The sequence below is a fragment of the Armigeres subalbatus genome, chromosome 2 (assembly GCF_024139115.2).
Source record: "Armigeres subalbatus isolate Guangzhou_Male chromosome 2, GZ_Asu_2, whole genome shotgun sequence".
NCBI classification, from domain to species: domain Eukaryota; kingdom Metazoa; phylum Arthropoda; class Insecta; order Diptera; family Culicidae; genus Armigeres; species Armigeres subalbatus.
The window spans coordinates 369150829-369170703 of NC_085140.1; the positions used below are offsets into that span (position 1 = coordinate 369150829).

At 38.2% G+C, this 19875-nt stretch overlaps 2 protein-coding genes across 7 annotated transcripts in view; one reads left to right on the plus strand and one right to left on the minus strand.

Annotated features, from left to right (window-relative positions):
• The window catches only part of LOC134213046 (endonuclease G, mitochondrial), a 458875-nt gene that overhangs the window by 347872 nt on the left and 91128 nt on the right, over positions 1–19875 (minus strand). The gene's annotated exons all lie outside the window — the stretch shown is intronic.
• The window catches only part of LOC134213042 (uncharacterized), a 125980-nt gene that overhangs the window by 16526 nt on the left and 89579 nt on the right, over positions 1–19875 (plus strand). The window contains exons 2-3 of one of the 5 annotated variants that reach the window (XM_062691540.1): positions 7506–7916; positions 8875–9149. In XM_062691540.1, coding sequence (XP_062547524.1) covers positions 9029–9149 — 121 coding nt within the window. In that variant the 5' untranslated portion in view covers positions 7506–7916; positions 8875–9028. Of the gene's footprint in view, positions 1–7505; positions 7917–7942; positions 8078–8835; positions 9150–19875 lie in introns of those variants that run through there. The other 4 variants (XM_062691542.1, XM_062691543.1, XM_062691541.1 and 1 more) reach the window with 4 other exon arrangements.

Below are 19875 nucleotides of genomic sequence, written 5' to 3' on the forward strand. Positions count from 1 at the left end.
ATTCTTCACCACGCTCCCACCATCTTGTTAATGGTGCTGGAGCAAATGAGACTAGTGCAGTTTACCCCCACCCATTTGACAGTCCTTCGTGTGACAAACACTCCACTAGACTGGTTGATTATTTTCGAGCCCTGATGATGATCCAAACGTTTCAACATTTTCATGTGACTAAAAGTTTTTTTTTATATTTCATCAGATGAGTAGTTGGCCATTCCGAAACACTTTTTAATGTACCTCAAGGAATATGTACACAACTCGTCATTCGTCCCAAAGAAAGGCGATTCTGTCATTATGCTTTGTAATCACAATCTGACAGCAAAATCAATCCATGCACCACTCCTCGACCCCTGGTGACCAGCTAGTGGACCTCCGGAAGCTCCAAAACATCCGTAAAAGTGGTCAATTTTCGTAACTCGTCCTAAAAAAACAACGACTTTTTCGAAAGCGCTTGCTTTCGATCATTTTCTTCAAGTCGAGTCAAGTACGAGACACTGAAGACGACCTTACTGTTGAGGTCGAAATACGTATCTGTCAAGGTACAATCAAGTGGTGGAATCAAATGGGAAGGTACAAACTCGTCTTATGACAAGGGAAACTGATTAGTAGTTTTATAGTGATGAAATTTCGATTTTACTACCACTGAATAAGCGCATCTCTTGCATTGAACGTTTTGACTGCGACAATTTCTTAAGCACGTGCTTTCTGTTGTAGCCAACATTGTCGAAATGTGTTTGTCTACCAGCCGATGATTGCTACAACGACTCAAATGGATAGCGTATTGCTACTGCAGCTAAGCGTAGTAGCGCTCGGCTTGGTCCCGCAGACTGTTACGGAACGCCGTCATGTTTCCAGCGGTAGGCAGAGGAAATTTTTGCATATTTCATAAATATTCTATCTATTTCAAGGGGAAAAAATGCTACATTTCTCCAGGGATTTCGATGGGAATTCTCCAAGGATTTCGATGAGAATCCTTTAGTACGACGGGAATACTCCAGGGATTCGGGCGGGAATATTCCAGGAATTTCGGCGGAAATGTTCCAGGAGCTCCAACAAGAATGCTCCAGAGATTCCGTGGGAAATCCTCCAGAAATTCCAACGTGAATGTTCAGAGATATCGTAGGCAATGTTCCAGGGATGTAGAAGCAAAGAATTCCTAAGCAGTCAGTTAGGAATTTCGAAACAAATCTTCGAGGGATTCCGAAGCAAATCATCGAAGGATTTCGAAGCAATTCTTCGAATGATTCCGAAGCAATTCGTCGAGGTATTACGAATAAATCGTCGAGGAAGTCCGAACTAAATCAAGGAATTCTTAAGCAAACCGCCGATGTATTCCGAAGCCAATCTTCGAATGATTTCAAAGCAAATCGTCAGAGGGATTCCGATCGTCGAGGGTTTCCGAAGCAAATCATTGAGGGATTCCGATGCAAAACGTCGAGAGACTCCGAAATAAATATTCTAAGGGTTCAGAAGCAAATCGTCAAGGAATTCCGAAGCAAATCTGAGAGCGATTCCGAAACAAATATTCGAACGACTCTGGAGAAATTCCGAAGCAAATCCTCCATGGATTATGAAGGGTATCCCCCATAGGTTCCCAAAGGTATCCCTCAACGACACCGAAAGGATCCAGTGTGAATTCTTCTGGATTCCGGTTGGAATAATTCGATGATTCTGAAAGGAATTATTTTTTTGAGATCCCAATGAGAATTCTTCTCGGATTCCTATGGGAATTCCTCTAGGATTCTGATGAGAATCCTTCTTGGATGCTGATAGGAATTGTGGAGATTATCAAGCTGCTAGGCAAGCGGAAGTCTACTGGAAAACTGTCACTCCAGTCCGTGATGGTTGACCACATGTCTTTGACTGCTGGAAAAGTACCACGATTGCTCCGATTGATATTTTGGTGGCTCTCCGTTGTTGTTCAATATGATGATGCTTTCAAATCAATTAGGGTAAGAAGGTATAATGCGCCCTACCTGGCCAAAACGCCCCCCTTTGATTTCTAGAAAACTATAACTAGCTAAGGGTCAAAATCAGTTGGTACCTATAAATATTTGTAAAACCATCATACTAAGTGAATATGGAAGTATCTTTGTATTACATAATGAAAATATTTGCAAAATACTAAAAGTTACAGTTTTTATGTAACTTTTAATGTTTGTTTGCTCAACATTCTGGAGCGACGCTAGCATACGGTCCCCGAAACTTGCACTGGAACACTCAGTTGGACAACAAAATAACTTTTCTCAGTGACTAAAAGTATATAAAATTGCTTCCATCTTCAAAACGCCCCAGTGTAGGCAGGACGATATGCCCTTACCAACTGGACACAAGCGCGGCGAGCTTGCTGCAGTTGCTTCCGAATTATATGGAAAATTTTGAAATCTCGCTTAACTTTTCAAAAGGTCCTAAGTAACATTTTTTAATGAATTAATTTGAGTACAGCAATCAAAAGCTTTCATGTTGTTCTGTTGATTGCGCTATTCAAATTAATTCATGAAAAAAATGTTACTTAGGACCTTTTGAAAAGTTAAGCGAGAAATGCAATTCAAGCCTGCTTAAATGGACTTATGTTGGTTTTTCAATGTCAAGCACATAAGGATTTGTAACCTTTTTATTATGGGATTGATAAAATACTAATGAAGGGCTATGAAACGTCTTTGGTTAAGGTGGGGCGTATTGCCCAGGCACTTTTTGAAATCCATTTTTTCACGACTTTTCAAAAAAGCTTTATTACATGTTATCTGTAATATTTTTATATGACTACTCACGGGCAATGCATTTGCGACTTCCTGGACTACTAAATAACACAAAGTTTGCATAAATTGCGTTGAAAAGTAAAAAGTTATCAAGGAGTGCCTTAGGGGAGGGCATATTATACCGTCTTACCCTAGATATTGCCTTTTCATTATTAAGGTGACTCGGGGAGGCACCAAACACCGTGTTATTTCTCCTTTCGTCTCTTTCTAGCATTATCACCTCGCAACTTTAAAGCGGCGTATTTCGGGTTTCAGTTGTTTGATGTAACTGTAAATGTATCAGCATGTAGATTGCGAGTAAGCACGCGCCGGTGATACTTTTTCAAAATCATATTTGTTGTAGAAAAAAAGTTAAGCATTCAATGATGAAAATGATGACGATTTGATTATTGTTCGTGCTTCCCGTGTCACCTTAACACCAAGTGAAATTTCACTGCCACACAGGCATCTTTCTCAGAAATGAGAAACAAGCTCATTTGTAATCCACTCATTTCATTATGACAGGGTGAATATGGGAGATAACTCTTTTGTCTTCTAACTTTTTAGTAATTCATTATACTAGGGGAACTGCTCCTGGAAATCATCCCATGGCTCCATCAAAAACAAAGCAATGGAAAGCAATTAGATTTGTTTCTTATTTTTGTGATTTTTTCAGCAGTGAGCACGCATGTTAACAAAAAGAAGCGACAAAATTGGTGCTGTATTTCTTTGTTTCGCGATGAGATGAATATATGTTCAGTGAGATGGAGATCGGGATAGCTCCCCTATATGTTGAAAATTGATATCACAGCTAACTATCTTTTCAAATCCTAGAGGGGCTATCTTTTTCTAGGGAGGGCTAAACTCCCCCTAGCCCCCCCCCCCCTTATTTACGCCAATGATCTTTCTTATAATGTTCGAGCGAAAATAATTATAAAGATATCTTGCATTAGTTCCAACATCGGTGATTACACAACTATTATGACAAACGGCCGTTATGCCATAAGACATTATGCTAAACGACCGTGCTTCTTCTTCTTGTTCTTATTGGCATTACATCCCCCACTGTGACATTGCCGTCTCGCTGCTTAATGTTTATGCCAATCAGCATTGTGGGGTTTTAGTAAGTTACCATAAGCATGCGATTATACATTAACACCTCAGCGTGTCGATCAGTGCGCAGCAAGCCATGACTCGGCCTCTTCTGGTCAGACCTCCGTGGCACCCACGGAGAGCTGCTGTCATAACAATTCGCTCCAGCCATTTGGGGCCACACATTTTGGCGACCCTGCCAGGTTATTTGTTGGATCCTGACGCTAATTTCAAAAGGTGAGTTGAATTCAATTTGTAAATGTGCTAATGTGTTAAAATATTTGACGATTAAAAAAACACAAGGCAATGGGTTTGTATTGCTACAAAGCGCGTCTGGAAGAACGCTGCGAAATGGATTGTGGTTTGAATAATCATAAAGAGGGTGTTTCAAGACCGCTGCAAAATGGATTGTGGTTTGGAAAATCACAAAGCGTGTCTGAAAGACCGCTGGAAAATGGATTGTGGTTTGGAAAATCACAAAGCGCGTCTGGAAAACCGCTGGAAGATGGAATGAGGGTTAGAAAATCACAAAGCGTGTCTGGAAGACCGCTGGAAAATATATTGTGGTTTGGAAAATCACAAAGCGTGTCTGGAAGACCGCTGGAAAATAGATTGTGGTTTGGAAAATCACAAAGCCGGTCTGGAAGATCGCTGGAAAATCGATTGTGGTTTGGAAAATCACTAAGCGCTTCTGGAAGACCGCTGGAAAATGGATTGTGGTTTGGAAAATCACTAAGCGCTTCTGGAAGACCGCTGGAAAATGGATTGTGATTAAGAAAATCACAAAGCGTGTCTGAAAGACCGCTGGAAAATGGATTGAGGTTTGAAAAATCACAAAAAAATACATTGGAAAATAGATTGTGTTTTGGAAAATCACAAAGCGCGGGAGATCGCTGGAAAATGGTTTGTGGTTTGCAATACCACAAGGCGCGTCTGGAAGACTGCCGAGAAAACTCTAGAAAATCTCAAGGTCATGGAAGCATTGATTTTGGTTAAAATAAATTAAGGGTAAAATCAGCAGTGATTCAAATCGTTCGGGGCTGTCAGTAAGAATATGAATCTGAAACATTCATTTTCCCAGCAGCTGTTCTAGATTCATTTTTTATACCAGTCAAATGTCAAAAAAATAAAACTGGTATAACTCTCCGTTCTATTTTTTGCAGATTTGAACCACGATTGAAATACGAGATTCAAATATTTTCCAATTGTTTTGGTGTATGAATCCGCCATTTTATCTACGGATCAATCCACTTTGCAAATACGGCGCCTTTCTTGGCGCCAACATGATGGTTTCATTTAATTGAAAATTTGAAAAACATGAATAGAACACTGCTGGGGAAACCAGCTGGGTCACACAAGCATTATCACCAAAAAAATGACCACTTATGAACCTTATTCCGGAATGCCAATTCCAGGTAAATTTGTTTAATGAACCCAAATCGATAAGAATTAAACCCTTGAGACTATTTCAAGCAGATTGATACCTATATTGTTGACTATCTAATGAAAAATGAGTAAAAACCCAGACTAATCAACCTAGCGGCGATGATTCCTTTCTCGTGCATTATAAAATGTATTGAAAACATCACCTTAGAAAGGTCAACAAAGCACTTTAGGGGAATAGATCGCATTTTTCTATAATTTTTCATGTTTCATTAAATAATACCGTGGATAATCAAATTTCGGTAATACTCAAACTTCAGACGCTTAAATTCGTATAAGAAATTTTCTGAAATATTTCGTCGAAATGTTTCATCAAGCTGGAACGAAAGGACTCAAGGCTCTGGCTTACTTTAGTTGTTCCTAGGCGACGAAATAATTAAAAGGCCGCCTGAGCTATCCAGTTAGAGTTATTTGCAATTATTCTTCTCGATACTGTGTAATCAGGTGTCCGAGGTTTGAATCGTTGTGTCCGAAATATGAATAAAATACAGCTGCTGTCCGAGATTTGAATCAAACAGAAGCCAAACATTTTATTAAACACGGAGTGCAAAATTGAATGCTACACTTCACGATTACAATAGTGATTTTAACGGTATGACTTAAAATGCGTTTCAACAGACTGTTTATATATTTGTGGACTTCGTGGCCGTGCGGTTAGCGACGTCAATCGTCTAAATACATGTGCTATGGAGTGTGGGTTCGATTCCCGCTGTAAGGAGACATTTTTTTGGGAATCGAAAAATTCTCCGGTGCAATGGATGTTGTGTAAATGTCCTGCCCGTTGTCTCATGCTAGGTGTTAAGTGTTCAGTCTGTACGACCTCTGGTCGAAGATGGTGATTCTGTCTTTTTTTATATCAGAAAGTGCTTAAGCCTCCGAAATTTGAATTTGCATAGTACCCAGCACCTTTGAAAAAAAATTACGATAAAAAAAAATTCAAGTGAATTTTTTTTTTTTTTGAAAAAAAACAATATTTTTTTATTAATTCAGAAACTCCGTGTCGAATGCTTGTTGCGAGTGAATCGGGTAATGCTAAGTTCCAAAAAGTGTGTCTACAAAATGTATACACATACAGACACACATGTCCCGCGGGTGTTTATTATCTATGTTGCCTTAGAAAACATATCTCCAAATCCTGTACCTGACTTTGCTGTTGTCTTTTTTTTTAGATTCATTATAAAACATTGCAATTAAATAGATATATATATTTTTTTTTTTTTATTCCTTTATTTATTTGGTAGGCACTCTGTGTTATTTAACCGCTACTGTGCCGTGATCTACTGTGGTATTCTGCTGCCAGAATCCACACAGAATCTATTTTAGATTTTCCATTATTCATTGTTGTTGTCGTTGCTGGTCCATCTAACCGTGAGTTCATTGTGTCCATTTGTCCGTGTCGTGAATTCAATGATCGTTGCGCATTGTTCGGTTACCATTTATCCGGGTACGTTGGAGGAATGCCTCCGAGAAGAACAATTTGTCAGTCGTCATCAGGCAGTCGTAACGGCAAGGGCGCACCCCCATACGCCACCGTATAAGGCTGTGCATCCGGCGACTGACGAAGGTTTTGGTGGAGGGGCTGGGAATCGAACCCATGACCATTCGCTTGTAAGGCGAACGTGTAGCCAACTACGCTACGGGGCCCCCCATATATTTTTTTTATTCTGAGATGAAATGTATATGGGAGCATAAAATAAAAATGGAACAATTCCCATAAATGTTTGCATAGGAATATACATTTGAATATTTTTTATGTAGGTATATATCCATATTAACGAGACTTCTGCCCATTGAATAAACTGATTATAACAAAAATAAATATTGGATCGTTCAAAGCACGATATTGCTTATTACAATATTTGATATCCTCGATAAACTTTCGTATTTAAATGAAAAAGAAATGCAACACTAATCTCGTCGCTTCTTTTGCTAACAAGCATGCTCACTGCTTAAACCATCAAAAAGATAAGTTAAATCAAACTACTTTTCATTGATTTGCTTTTGATTGGATGATCACAGGAGCTATGAGATGAAGTAGCAGTAATCCTAATGTTTTCATACATCATGAAATTCGTGAATCGCCTATACAGCGTATACATGATCCTCCACAAAGACTACAAGTTCAGATAATATCAAAAACAAATAATCGTAGTTAAATGAAATGAACCTACTCAACAAACCCACAACTTAATCGCTCTTTCAATTATAAAAACTCCTTTCTCTACTCCTCCGCAGATTCTGATCCTAATCTCAACTACGAAACGGAACGAAACTCTCACGACAGTGCTCATTAGATTCAGCAACCAACGACCGAGTGGCGAACCGTGTCGAACGCCATCAGCTTCATATGGGTGTAATGAAGTAAATTGATGATCGGATTAATCTCCCGATTATGTGATGACAGCGACAAGTCAACGTTCAACGACTTCTCTTCGCTATCGCCACCGCCTGTGTCACATCCTAGGACGATGCTGAAACTGGACTTCCCACTTTACCTGAGATGACACTGCCTGATTCAGCGGTAGGAAGCCAATTGAAATAATCACTACGGCACAGCCCCGGTTTTTAGTGGTCCAAGAGTGGGAAGATTCGCAACGGCCACGGAGGCGATGTTCATGAACCTCATGTGTGTGAAAGTCTAAAGAGGTCAGAAACAATAATTACCGTGTGTAACGATAGCGGCAGTGTGTTGTGAAATTCTTTCCTAAAGCCAATTGCAACGCAGAGTTCAACTTCCCGCCTATTCTCGCGGAAATGAAAAATAATAATAACCAATCTAACGTGATAACAATCGGAGCCTAATTGGTGTAAAACCTATCGGACGAAACTTAGTCGCGGAACTACAAAGCGAAGACGTGAGAGAGGGCGCGAGGTGGTTAGAAATTCGCCAAAAACTGGTCGCGCTTTCTCTCAGTGCCCAGCCCAATTACAACTGTTCGTTCGTTGGTGGAGATTGCCGCAAATTTTAGCCAAATCGTCGCTAGTAAAAGATGTTTGCCGCAGGGGTGTTTTTGGGGCTCAACCATCTCCAAATCGACCACATTGTACAGTGGGTCAAAACAATGACCGAATATAAAAACTGTCAATTTTACATTTATTTATAGTTTCTTTTAATTGACTTGAGATTTGTTGACCTAGCATAAATTAGGTGTTGTTTTGTTACATAAAAAAGTGGCTGTTGCCGAGGTGATACTCATATATATGTTTAATCCTTTGATGGAAAATGAAAATATTTTTTTCAATACATATTGACTTACCAAGAAAAAAATTAATGAAATTAGCAGATTTGATTAGTCATCCTTCCCACCACTTTCAATTCAAGTGCCTGTTTTCAACGATGAACAACATATCATTGTTCTGTCCCACTGTACAATGTCGAACATCGAGATCCAATCCGTGTGTACGATGAAAGAAAGACTACCGGCCTAGTGAAAAGGTTTAAAATACTTGAAATTCCTCCCCTGGCATGGTTGGATGGGTTCGAACGCGGGTGCGCGAAATGTATAAGAAACATTAAGATACAAGTTCGCGAAACCGAACAAAAACAATTAACCTGGCTGCCCAGAAACTGGGACAAAGGAAATAGTTATCTTTTTATATTTAGGGAAAACGAGAACAGTCAGTGAGAAGCAAGACTTACAAAGTAAGCTATCACAGTGAAATTGCAGCGGTGTGAAGTAGTGAATTTTAATTAGTATCCAGGAAAGGAGTTAATGCCCGCAGAGGGCTAGTTTATAGCATCTTATTTTACGCTAAACATGGAAATCACAAGGCGGAGAAAAAGCTGGCATCCGTACAGCGTTGGTTTAGTTCTACTTGTGATGTCGACCAACGGTGGAACCATCCAGATAGACAACCGACTAGTGCAGCCACAGCATGGTAAGTAACACCGATGAAAGTGGGCGGTTAGATTAAGATATATAATTGCACATTTCAATTAGATAGTTCATGTGATTCCATTAACCCAGTTGCTGATTGAAAATATCTTTAGTATAAGGGTCTTGCTAGAAAAATCGTCGACAGTCGAATTTCTCTAAATTCGTCTTTTAGGAGAAACTTGTCAAAATCCAATAACAAAATTACCCCTTAATTTCAAGGACACAAATTAAATCTCAACCAAAAAAAAATAATAAGACAAAGGTGGAAATTTTTCATGCGTATAAATGTGAGACGAGGGCTAGGAATGTAGGGTAAGATGGTATAATGCGCCCCACCTGGCCAAAACGCCCTCCCTTTGATTTCTAGAAAACTATAACAAATTAAGGGTCAAAATCAGTTGGTACCTATAAATATTTGTAAAACCATCATACTATGTGAATGTGGAAGTATACTTGTATCACATAATGAAAATAATAGCAAAATACAAAAAGTTATAGTTTTGATGTAACTTTTAATGTTTGTTTGCTCAACATTATGGAGCGACGCTAGCATACTGTCCGCAAAACTTGCACTGGAACACTCAGTTGGGCAACAAAATAATATGATATAAAATTGCTTCCGTCTTCAAAAATGTAACGTTTTTCAAAAATATGTTTCACTGATCAAAACGCCTCAGTGTAAGCAGGACGATATGCCCTTACCAACTGGACACAAGCGCGGCAAGCTTGCAGCAGTTGCTTCCAAATTATATGGAAACTGTTGAAATGTAATTCAAACCTGCTTAACTGGACTTATGTTGGTTTTTTAATGTCAAGCACATAAGGATTTGTAACCTTTTTTTATAGGATTGATTAAATACTAAAGATGGGGCGTATTGCCCTGGCACTTTTTGAAATCCATTTTTTCGACTTTTCAAAAAAGCTTTATTACGTGTTCTCTATAATATTTTTATATGATTACTCACGGGCAATACATTTGCGATTTTTTGGACTACCAAATAACACAAAGTTTGCATAAATTGCGTTGAAAAGTAAAAAGTTATCAAGAAGTTGCCTTAGGGGGGGGCATATTATACCGTCTTATCTTAAATGCAAAACCCATAAATGTTGACAGTTATCATTTATATACAAAAACTGGAATTTATCCTTCATTCAGTCCCATGGTGGCCCATTTACGTTTTGGCTAGATTTAGCCAGCTGCCAGGAAATTAGGAGGAAAAACATATTTTCACCTTGAAGATGATATTTTAGGAAGTGTTGTCAGCAAAGTCAAAGCTTATTATTTAAGCTTTATTTTGAAGTGTGTTGCAATAGGTTGGTCCCACTACATTTTGAGATTTTTTTTTTAGTTCCTTAGTTGTTCCTTACTTCATTTTGAGGCACTTTGCTGAAGAAACCATGTCGTTTGTATCATTCGTTTTGGAAATTTCAAATAATAATGTTGGGGTGACCCTGAAAAATCAATATGGGTCATTCCACATGAAGTGACCGAGAAAAAATGCAAACGTGCAATCGACTTTCTTAGAATTAAATGATATTTTGACCAATTGTTTATGTGTGGGTTATACACCAAAATCCAAAATTTCGTAGTGATTAGACCTCTCCACGATTAATACGACCATCCCCCTTTTCGGACAAATGTATGAAACCCATCATTTTAATTTGCTAATATCTCTGGAACTGTGAGGTCTATAATGAATCTAAGGTAACCACTCGAAAGAAGATTTTTCAAGGAATTTTTTGATGTGCAGTGTTGCCAAATGAACAATTTTTAAGTTTTTGTTCGAAAAATGCATTTTTTTTACCCTATGAGTATATTTTTATTCAAAAAATAACCTCACCAAAGTGTTCTTTGGCCATTTTTACATTGGAAACGCTTTTTTCACTGCGAACATTGAATATTTTTACTAATTTCCGAACATACGCACACATTCGCATTGACACATACACACATACACAGTTCGATTGGTTGCTCTCCCACCTTCCGCATTGCGTTTAAAATTTATATGAAGATTAGCATGGATTTTTTTTTTTGCTTTATTTTATCGTTAATTCAATCATTCAATCACGTTAGCATATAGTATGAAAGATTCCAAAAGAGTTTACTGAAGAATAAGCATTTCTGGAAATATAACAACGCTTTGAAGATTGATTATTGAAATCATATGCATGAAATCAATGTTTCTGTCAGCACTATCTGGCGAACTGTGTTTGTTAGACGGCAAAATCATTTCTCTTTCCGGAATTTTCCTTCAAAAATAAATCCGAATAACTACAATTAGCCGTGTGGTAAGACGCGCGGTTACAAAGCAAGACCATGCTGAGGGTGGCTGGGTTCGAGTCCCGGTGCTGGTCTAGGCAATTTTCGGATTGGAAATTGTCTCGACTTCCCTGGGCATAAAAGTATCATCGTGTTAGCCTCATGATATACGAATGCAAAAATGGTAACTTGGCTTAGAAACCTCGCAGTTAATAACTGTGGAAGTGCTTAATGAACACTAAGCTGCGAGGCGGCTCTATCCCAGTGTGGGGATGTAATGCCAATAAGAAGAAGAAGAACTACAATTTATTCCTCAGCCCTAAAAGATTGAAAATTTTGAAATAACTCTCAGTTGAATGATTGGTACACGTAGTTTGGCAGTGCTGGCAGAATAAACAATTTTGGTCGTTCCAGCAAAGATCCTTCTTCTGCAAAGTTTTTCGGCATCCTTTTGGTCAACCTTTAACGCAGTATGTCACATGGTTTAAGAAAATCTGAATTCTCTAGGAGTTAAAAATGCAATAAATACAAAAAAAAATTGGATAGCAAATATTATCCATTTAATTTTAAAATACAGAAAATAAAATCATTATCCTAAAGAAGGCCATTTTTATGATGTTTGATTTTGGTTTACTATTTTCATATTTTGATAATATACATACACAGTTGACAATTTTCGATTCCTTGGTGAGTGACTGAGAGCTCATGGCTGTCGTCAAATCACATTTGCGTGCTGTGAAGTGTGGGTTTAATTCCCGTGGTAGTAAGATAAAAACTTTTCGTGGATAATTCTCCTCTGGTCGACTAGTATTGACATTAAGCTTTTCTTCTGCCTTGTGTATAAAGCCTGTCCACGTTAAATTTTAGACACCCATCTTATAAATCGATTTTTGAAAAATTTCCCAACCCCTGAGACGATCAATTTACATGACAGATGAATCTGTCTGCTTTATTTGTTGCTTTCAGCATGTTTTAAACACACCCAAATTGATGAAATGACGACAAATCCATTGGACGTGGACAGGTTTTAATTACAAAATTTGTTTGAAAATTGCATCCAACGTGTGTGGCCCTTTCCAACCCTCTTACCTCCCACTTGTCACAAATAATCACAAATTACTTGCCCTCTCCTTCTGTACGTACAAGTATCATTTACATAATGATTTGCCTTTATCATACACTATTTTTCCACAAAAACATAGTGAAAGCCTACTTCCTTATGAGCTACTTTATTTTTCCCTTTCTCCTACACTAAGCGTACTGAAAGGCGAAAACAAACTTTTTATAAAAGGCCCGGGGACTCATAGCGTGGTATACCAATCGACTCAGCAAATTGAGGTGATGTATGTGCGTGTGCAGAAAAGTTTCATCCACTTTGTAGGCACTTGCCCTTAACCAATTTGCTCACAACATGTTGTATTTTACGGGAAATCCTGTCCCATTATCTCCTATTTGAATTTGACTGATTCGGACTATGGGTTCGAAAGATATGGTCAAAATACTATTTTCAAAATGCACGAGAAATGCACCATTGCCACAAGGTAAATTAATCAGGGTTTTTAGATAATCATATCGTTTCCTTGTCGTACTTGCCTCTCGTATGTCTTTCTTTTTCTGTTTTTAATAAAATGTTTGTTTCTATGATTAAAACACGAGTCTTTCGGTTCACTTAATCTAACGTTATTAATAAAGGAGGACAATCGAAGCAGTCATAGCCGACGGACGTATATTTTTTTACTGCGATGCCAATTCTAACTTTTTTCAAAAATGTCGAAAGAAAACGAGGAAGAAATATAAAAGTGCCATTGTCAACTGAAGTGTTTTTCCAGTGCCAATTTTATGCTGAAGGTCTCGTGGTGATGAAATGAACATGTGGAAAAGTCCAGGCCGAGAGGATTTTATTGCATCTATGAATGAATTGATGTCTCTGAAGTTCAGAAAGTTCTATCTATAACTACCAAAATTTTCAAATTATGTGGCAAGGAAGATATGAAGTGGTCCAATTGAAGTTTAGATGAAAAACGTCAGAATAATGCAATATAAACTAACAGGACGCTTCTGGTAAAATATTGTGTTAGAAGTGTTGTTGCGGTTTCTTATGCATAATGAGAGTAACAAATATCATCCAATTTGGTCCTTGATGATGAAAAAATGAGTTCTAATTAGTCTTTACATAAATACATTGGTATCTCCTACCAAATTCTAGTTTTTTGCGTGGTTTCCATGAAATTACTGATACCACATATTGATTATTGAGCAAGTTCCAGTTATTTTCTTTTATTTGATGTTCCATAACTAAAGTATAAAAAAAAATCACACGAAATTTCTACTTTAGTTACTCAGTGATTGAATGGTTTAGGCTTCTTTTTTTTCTGTCAAACCAAGGTTCGCTACGTTTTCAGTAGATAACGTGTTTACTAAAAAATAATTCAACACCCTCATTGCTGCAAATGGGTTTATTTTTTGTGGGAGAGAAAGGCCGGTCTGGTCAATTACTGAAAAGTTTCAGATTTCTGTGAGTGTATTCTCAATTACTCGATGTTCTGAATGGCTTTTCAAAATTTTAATGCGGAATTGCGGGATCAAGTGTCTTGGTTTATTTTTTGCAAAAAAAAACTATACGATAAAAGATTGTGTGTTACATTTAGGGCATTTTTGTTTTCAGAAAGTTGTAGTCTTTACATGTTGTTTAAAATAAAGTTGTACAATTATCTCGCTAAGCCCAATCTATTATGCGCTCAATCCGGTAAATGTCAGCCTTGAGTATTACTTTCTTTCACTCAGTTTGTACATTAGTACGCATGTTCGCGGTGATGTGACGTTCATGATGCACTACGTGTCTAGTTACATGTTTGAATCTCGCTCATTACAAAAACATATACAGATATCAAAATTTTCCTAACAATTTCAATTAGAAACAAAAAGGGGGAAGGGATTTAAATATTTAACTTTCTTTCTCATTTCAGAGAGCGATCAATGGCGCTTAAACCTAGGCTTATTAGCCAGGGCAAGTTTAATAGCTTCGCCCCATCCCAGCAAAATCATCAATGGAGTGACATAAATTTCTTAGCATGGTCATTCCCAACGTGTATTCAATCTTATCATATCATTTGCTTATGATGATACTCCTAAACTATATTCCCTTCCAACCATCCAACTTCCCTAGTAACGGAGAAGATGGGCGTGGCCAGCAATGGTAGCTTTCATGCTTTATCATTTTGGACCTCCAATTGGGTTGCTATTAATTCCCAAATAGTAATCTATAAGCAGTTGGGGTAAGAAAGATAAAGAATATACATGACAGCTATCAGTATGCAATCTACGAAATACTCCGTTACAACGCAACGCAACGCAACGCAACGCAACTTAATCTAACGTTATTAATAAAATAGTATAAAAAAGATTTCGGCTCCGTAACGCTTAACAGCATATGAGCCGAAAGCTTTTGAAATTAATCAATGATTTATAAAATTTAAAAAAAATCTTTCGATAGCAGGTGAAATAATATAGTACCTATGTGAGTAATAGTTTAATAGTACGCTTTACAAAAATACAGAAAATATATATAAAAATAAATATATATAAATAATATTCTTCATTTTGAAAAATAGTTGTTTTACGAGGAAGTCAAAATTGTGTTGTAAACTGTTGTAAACTTGAAAATTCCGCCCAAATCGTCAAAAACAAAATATTTATGTTTCTATTTTAATGAATGAAAAAAACGTAATGAATGAAAATGAAAATAATTCTTTTTTCCTAATTTCCCGGCGTGACCCATCGTGCATTGTAACATGTAAAGCACCCCAAAAAATCTGAATTCATCAAATTGTCCTCAGTTCCATCTCATAGAGAAATTCTGGGCGATAATAAACCAGAAACTGAACACACACGGAGCAGTTATCAGTGACATTGGACAAATGAAAAATTGATGGTGACAGATAGCCAAAATCATGATTAGAGGTGTGCGCCGCCGCGCCACACCGCCACCACCGACTGTTTTTGGCACGCCGCCGCCGCCGACATTTTTGCATCGGCGCGCCGCCGTGTGAAATTTTTCACGCCGCTGATTTATATTTTACCACGCCGATTCACATTTGAAGAAGTCCGCAGAATTTTCCGTCGACTAGACTTAAATTCGTTTATTTTAGATTTTTGTTTGTTACATTATTTTCAACATTTCAAGTGGTTGACAACTTGGCCCTTCATCTTCGATTCGGTTCAATAGCAATGATTGGAATTTAAATGTAATTTATAAAGTTTATCTAGGGTAACCAACTTGATTTGGACCCCTACACATTTTGGACCCTCCTGGTGACATTTTCTTGATTTCTGAACAAAAATCAATACCGCTGCTAATTCCACCATTGGGTTCAGAAAAATAATATTGTTCAGCATCTGTCTTACTGGTTTCCCGTGCGAAAATAGCGATATTTAGATGAAATTTCGAGGAAATTAGTTTGTTCAAGAAGGCGAGCGTTACAATGCGTTACGCTTAAAAGTATACATCACTGAAAATCTCAGAACGCATACAATGAGTTTTTGTCGAAATTGTGAATTGAAAAAGGCAGGAATCTTCTCATTGATGCTTGCCAATCGAAAGATAAAACTTTGCTTCAGCTCAATCGACCAGGGTAAATTAGAAATTTGACTTTGAAGAGACCAAAATGGGGGTGTCCAAAATATGTACATTTAGGGGTCCAAAATATTTTCATTTCAGAATATGGCAAATTTCACCGGATTATCAATAACTGAAGCCCATTTCGAATTTTTATTTCATAAATAAGACTTTCATCTTCAAAATAGTGTCATTTCCACCCGTATCGAACTTGTATTTCAATAGGTATAAGCATATATTGGGAAGCACTTCATCTAGGGGTCCAAAATAGGACAGTTACCCTAATGTATTAGAATAGCCTTATGGAGGCATTGATTAATTTAGAAAATTTGATAACCTAACTACTATGTACACTAATATTTACAATAATAATTTGATAACCAATTTTCCGTCGAAATTTCGAAGATTCAATCGAATTTCCGTAGAATTTCCCGAATGATCCCCACATCATACAAAATTATTGATGGTCTTACAACATTTTTTCTCGTTTCCTATTTCTTCCTATTGGCAACATTACATCTCTCACTAGGACATTGCCGCCAGCTTAGTGTTCATTAACCCTTAAAGGTGCAAGACGATTTTTTTTTATAAATCGTCGAAAATATTTTTAACGTAAACAACCATTAAAATCATTAACATTAAACGTATTTTCAGTTTGTTGTTTTAAAGCAACATTACGCATTTAATGGTTAAGCACTTCCACAGTTGTTAACGATGTTTCTAAGTCGAGTTACCATTTTTGCATTCGTATATCATGAGGCAAACACGATGATACATTTATATGCTCAGGGAAGTCAAGAAAATTTCCTAGACCTGATCGGGAATGGAACCCAGCCACCTTCTGCATGGTCTAGCTTTATAGCCCTGACTTGTAAATTACTTGAAAAATTCTTTAGGAAGTGTCTCCAAGAATTTTTTACAAGTTCATCCAGAAATTGCTTCAATCATTCATTCAAAAAATTCTGCTAGTACTCCTGCAAAAGGGCTGCGAAATGGTGAGTTGACATCCGGGAAGGGGCGCCTAACATAGCTCTGGTCCTCACAAGTTCCAATACTCACGCTTCCACGGGTCTTCCGATGACAATTGACCGCCAGCTAAGGGTTACTTAGCTGGCGTACTTAGGCGTACTTAGCTGGTAGTGCAGCCTGGGCACTGTTGTCCTTCTGACATCAGCTAGAGTGAGAGGGTGCGTCCTGTGGGGTCTGCCTAGGATGTGGTGGGGTTCGACAGTGGGCTCTGTTGAACTCCTATAAAAAGCTGCATGTGTCCCCAAGCAGGCCCTATCAAAGCGACCGTGTGCCGCTCAAAGCGCACTAGCCTAGTCCTGGTGTTGGATGGGACTTTAAACAAATTTGACCCGACTGACCGAGCGTCTGTTCACCAAGGAGGTGCGGCTCCAACAGCGTCTGTTCTGGTATCCAGCGGCTGAGTATGAAATGCTATTCCCCGGAAGCTATACCTAAGATGGCAGCCCCATCCCGGTGGATAGGGAACCTTGGGCCAACAACCTACTGTTCCCGAAACATCAATTTGTTCGAGAATCCGATAATAAGATTCCTTCAAAAATTCCTCGAGGAAATAAAATAGAAAATTCCTTCAAAGAGGGCATTCTAAGGATTGCTTCATAATCTCCTTTAGGAATTCCTTCGGAACTTCTTCCAGAATTTCATTCAGAAATTCGTTTAAGATAATATTTTAAAATTTCTTCGAAAATTCAATAGATTTTAATTCGTACAAATATTCCTTCAGGAAATCATTTGACGATTCCTTTGTAAATTCTTTCCTCAAAAATGTTTTAAGGAATTCCTTTAGAAAATCGTTTATTCAAACATCCATCAAGTTTTACCAACAGCGGCACGAACAATCAATTTATTCGACCAACAATATCACACACGAACGACCGAAGCGTCAATTTGAGCATCAACCATCAACAAATATATGGGGGTTTGTGCATCTTCACTACAAATGCTCAAACATGTCCGGCGAACCTTGACTCCGCCCCTAACAACTAAAACCAAAACCAAACCGTTTTAATTTTTTCAAACGGAGCCGCCAGCTGTCAAATGGTTGATCGAACAACTTCACACACGGTCAAACAAAGCAGCAGCCGAAGCGTTTTCTTTGGGGCGGAGTCAATGTTCGTCAAACTGCTTCTTGCGTATCTTGCTGACATCACCCGCTTAGAAAGGACTACAAATGGACAAATAAAATTGATCAACCGGAAGTTAGTACCACTCAGCTGCAGAAGGTTTTCCTCTAGGACCACCTGGACTTAGTTTCACACGAACTGATTCACTACGCTGACGAAGTAAAACCAAGGCACGTGACTCATCAAGTAGGAGAAATTCCTTCATGAAACAGATGTGTTGAAAATCCGTATCCGTGAAGAATATCACTGTGTAAAAGAGGCGCAACAATACAGGAAGAATATAATGAAAGAGAAGAAGTATAATAAAATGTGATGAAGCGCTCAAACACATTGGACCAACGAAGATATGGCCCAGGAAAATGCTGCCGCAGTTTGCACCTAGGTTACCTTGTCGGCAGAAACTCACTCTCCATTCAGAAACAATCCCGAACACCAAAGGCTCATCATCCTGTTGCTGCACCTCAGGTGTAGAATTTTTCAATATTCAACTTCGCTGGGACCACATTGAAGCTACCGTCAAGCAGTGCTGCCTTGAACCATGCGATGGTAGAGACAAGAAATGACGAGGATAGGGCAGTAAGATGCGCAAACGGACGAATTAAATTGGTGAGCATGTTCCATGTATTTGCTATTTCATTTCTATACAAAATCCAAAACTAAATACGCACAGGGCATCATTTGCTGCTATTGCCGCGGATATTGTGGGAGTCCCAGATATCCGGTTCAAGCTTTAGTTGGCAGTGGTGGCTCTTCTCGACCTTCTATTCCCTGAGTAGTTAGTGCGAATAAGGGCGTCCTTGTGATGTTTTGCTGCACCTGTTGTGAACAGCTAGTACATCCCAATCCCCGCACGTTCTGAAGACACCTTTCTTGCTTCAGAAGTGAATCCTTTTTACAGTATTAGTTTTCATAACAAAAAGGGCACCATTACGGAGCATGAGATTTGATCAAATTATTCGCAGTACTACTTATTCAACGCCCCCGGCTGGGTGAGGGATAGAGGATGAAGCACACACACACACAGTCAATGTTCGTCAAACTGCTTGACTGGTGTGTACGCTGCATAATGGCAGCGCCACTAGCGGTTTGCTTCAGATTATTTTCAATTTCTTGGAGATTTTATAGGAATTCAATTAAGGTGGTTATACAACAAAGCCACAAATCGGCCATCTTGGAAGCCACGTGCTTTTTCTAGTGATTTTTCAAGAGCAGGAATTGAGAGAACCACAATGCCCATGGGGATAAAAACATCCGTAGATCATTTGCTTACTTATGCTAAACAATCGACTTGAATTTCAGCATTGTACGAAAATTATTACGCTAGATTTGAACTTTTGATAATAGGAGTACAAAACAGTGTGGTGAATTTAAAATTCACCACATGGCTTGATTGTATAATCACCTTAAACATTTATTTACGAAAACTTTAGAAAACACCTTAAGGATTTGTTACGGATAGTCCTACGAAAATTTATTTGGAGATTCCTTCGGAAATTCCTTTACAAATTTCTTTGGAAATTATTTCGGGAATTCCTAGAAGAGATTATTTCCCGTATTTGTTTTGGAAATTCCTCCAGTAACTTCTCCGGAAATTCATTTGGACATTTCTAGAGAGTTTCTTTTAGCATCTCTTCTACATCTTCCTTTGAACCTTCGGAAATTCGTTTAAAATTTCCATAGTAATTCATTCTGGAATCCTTCT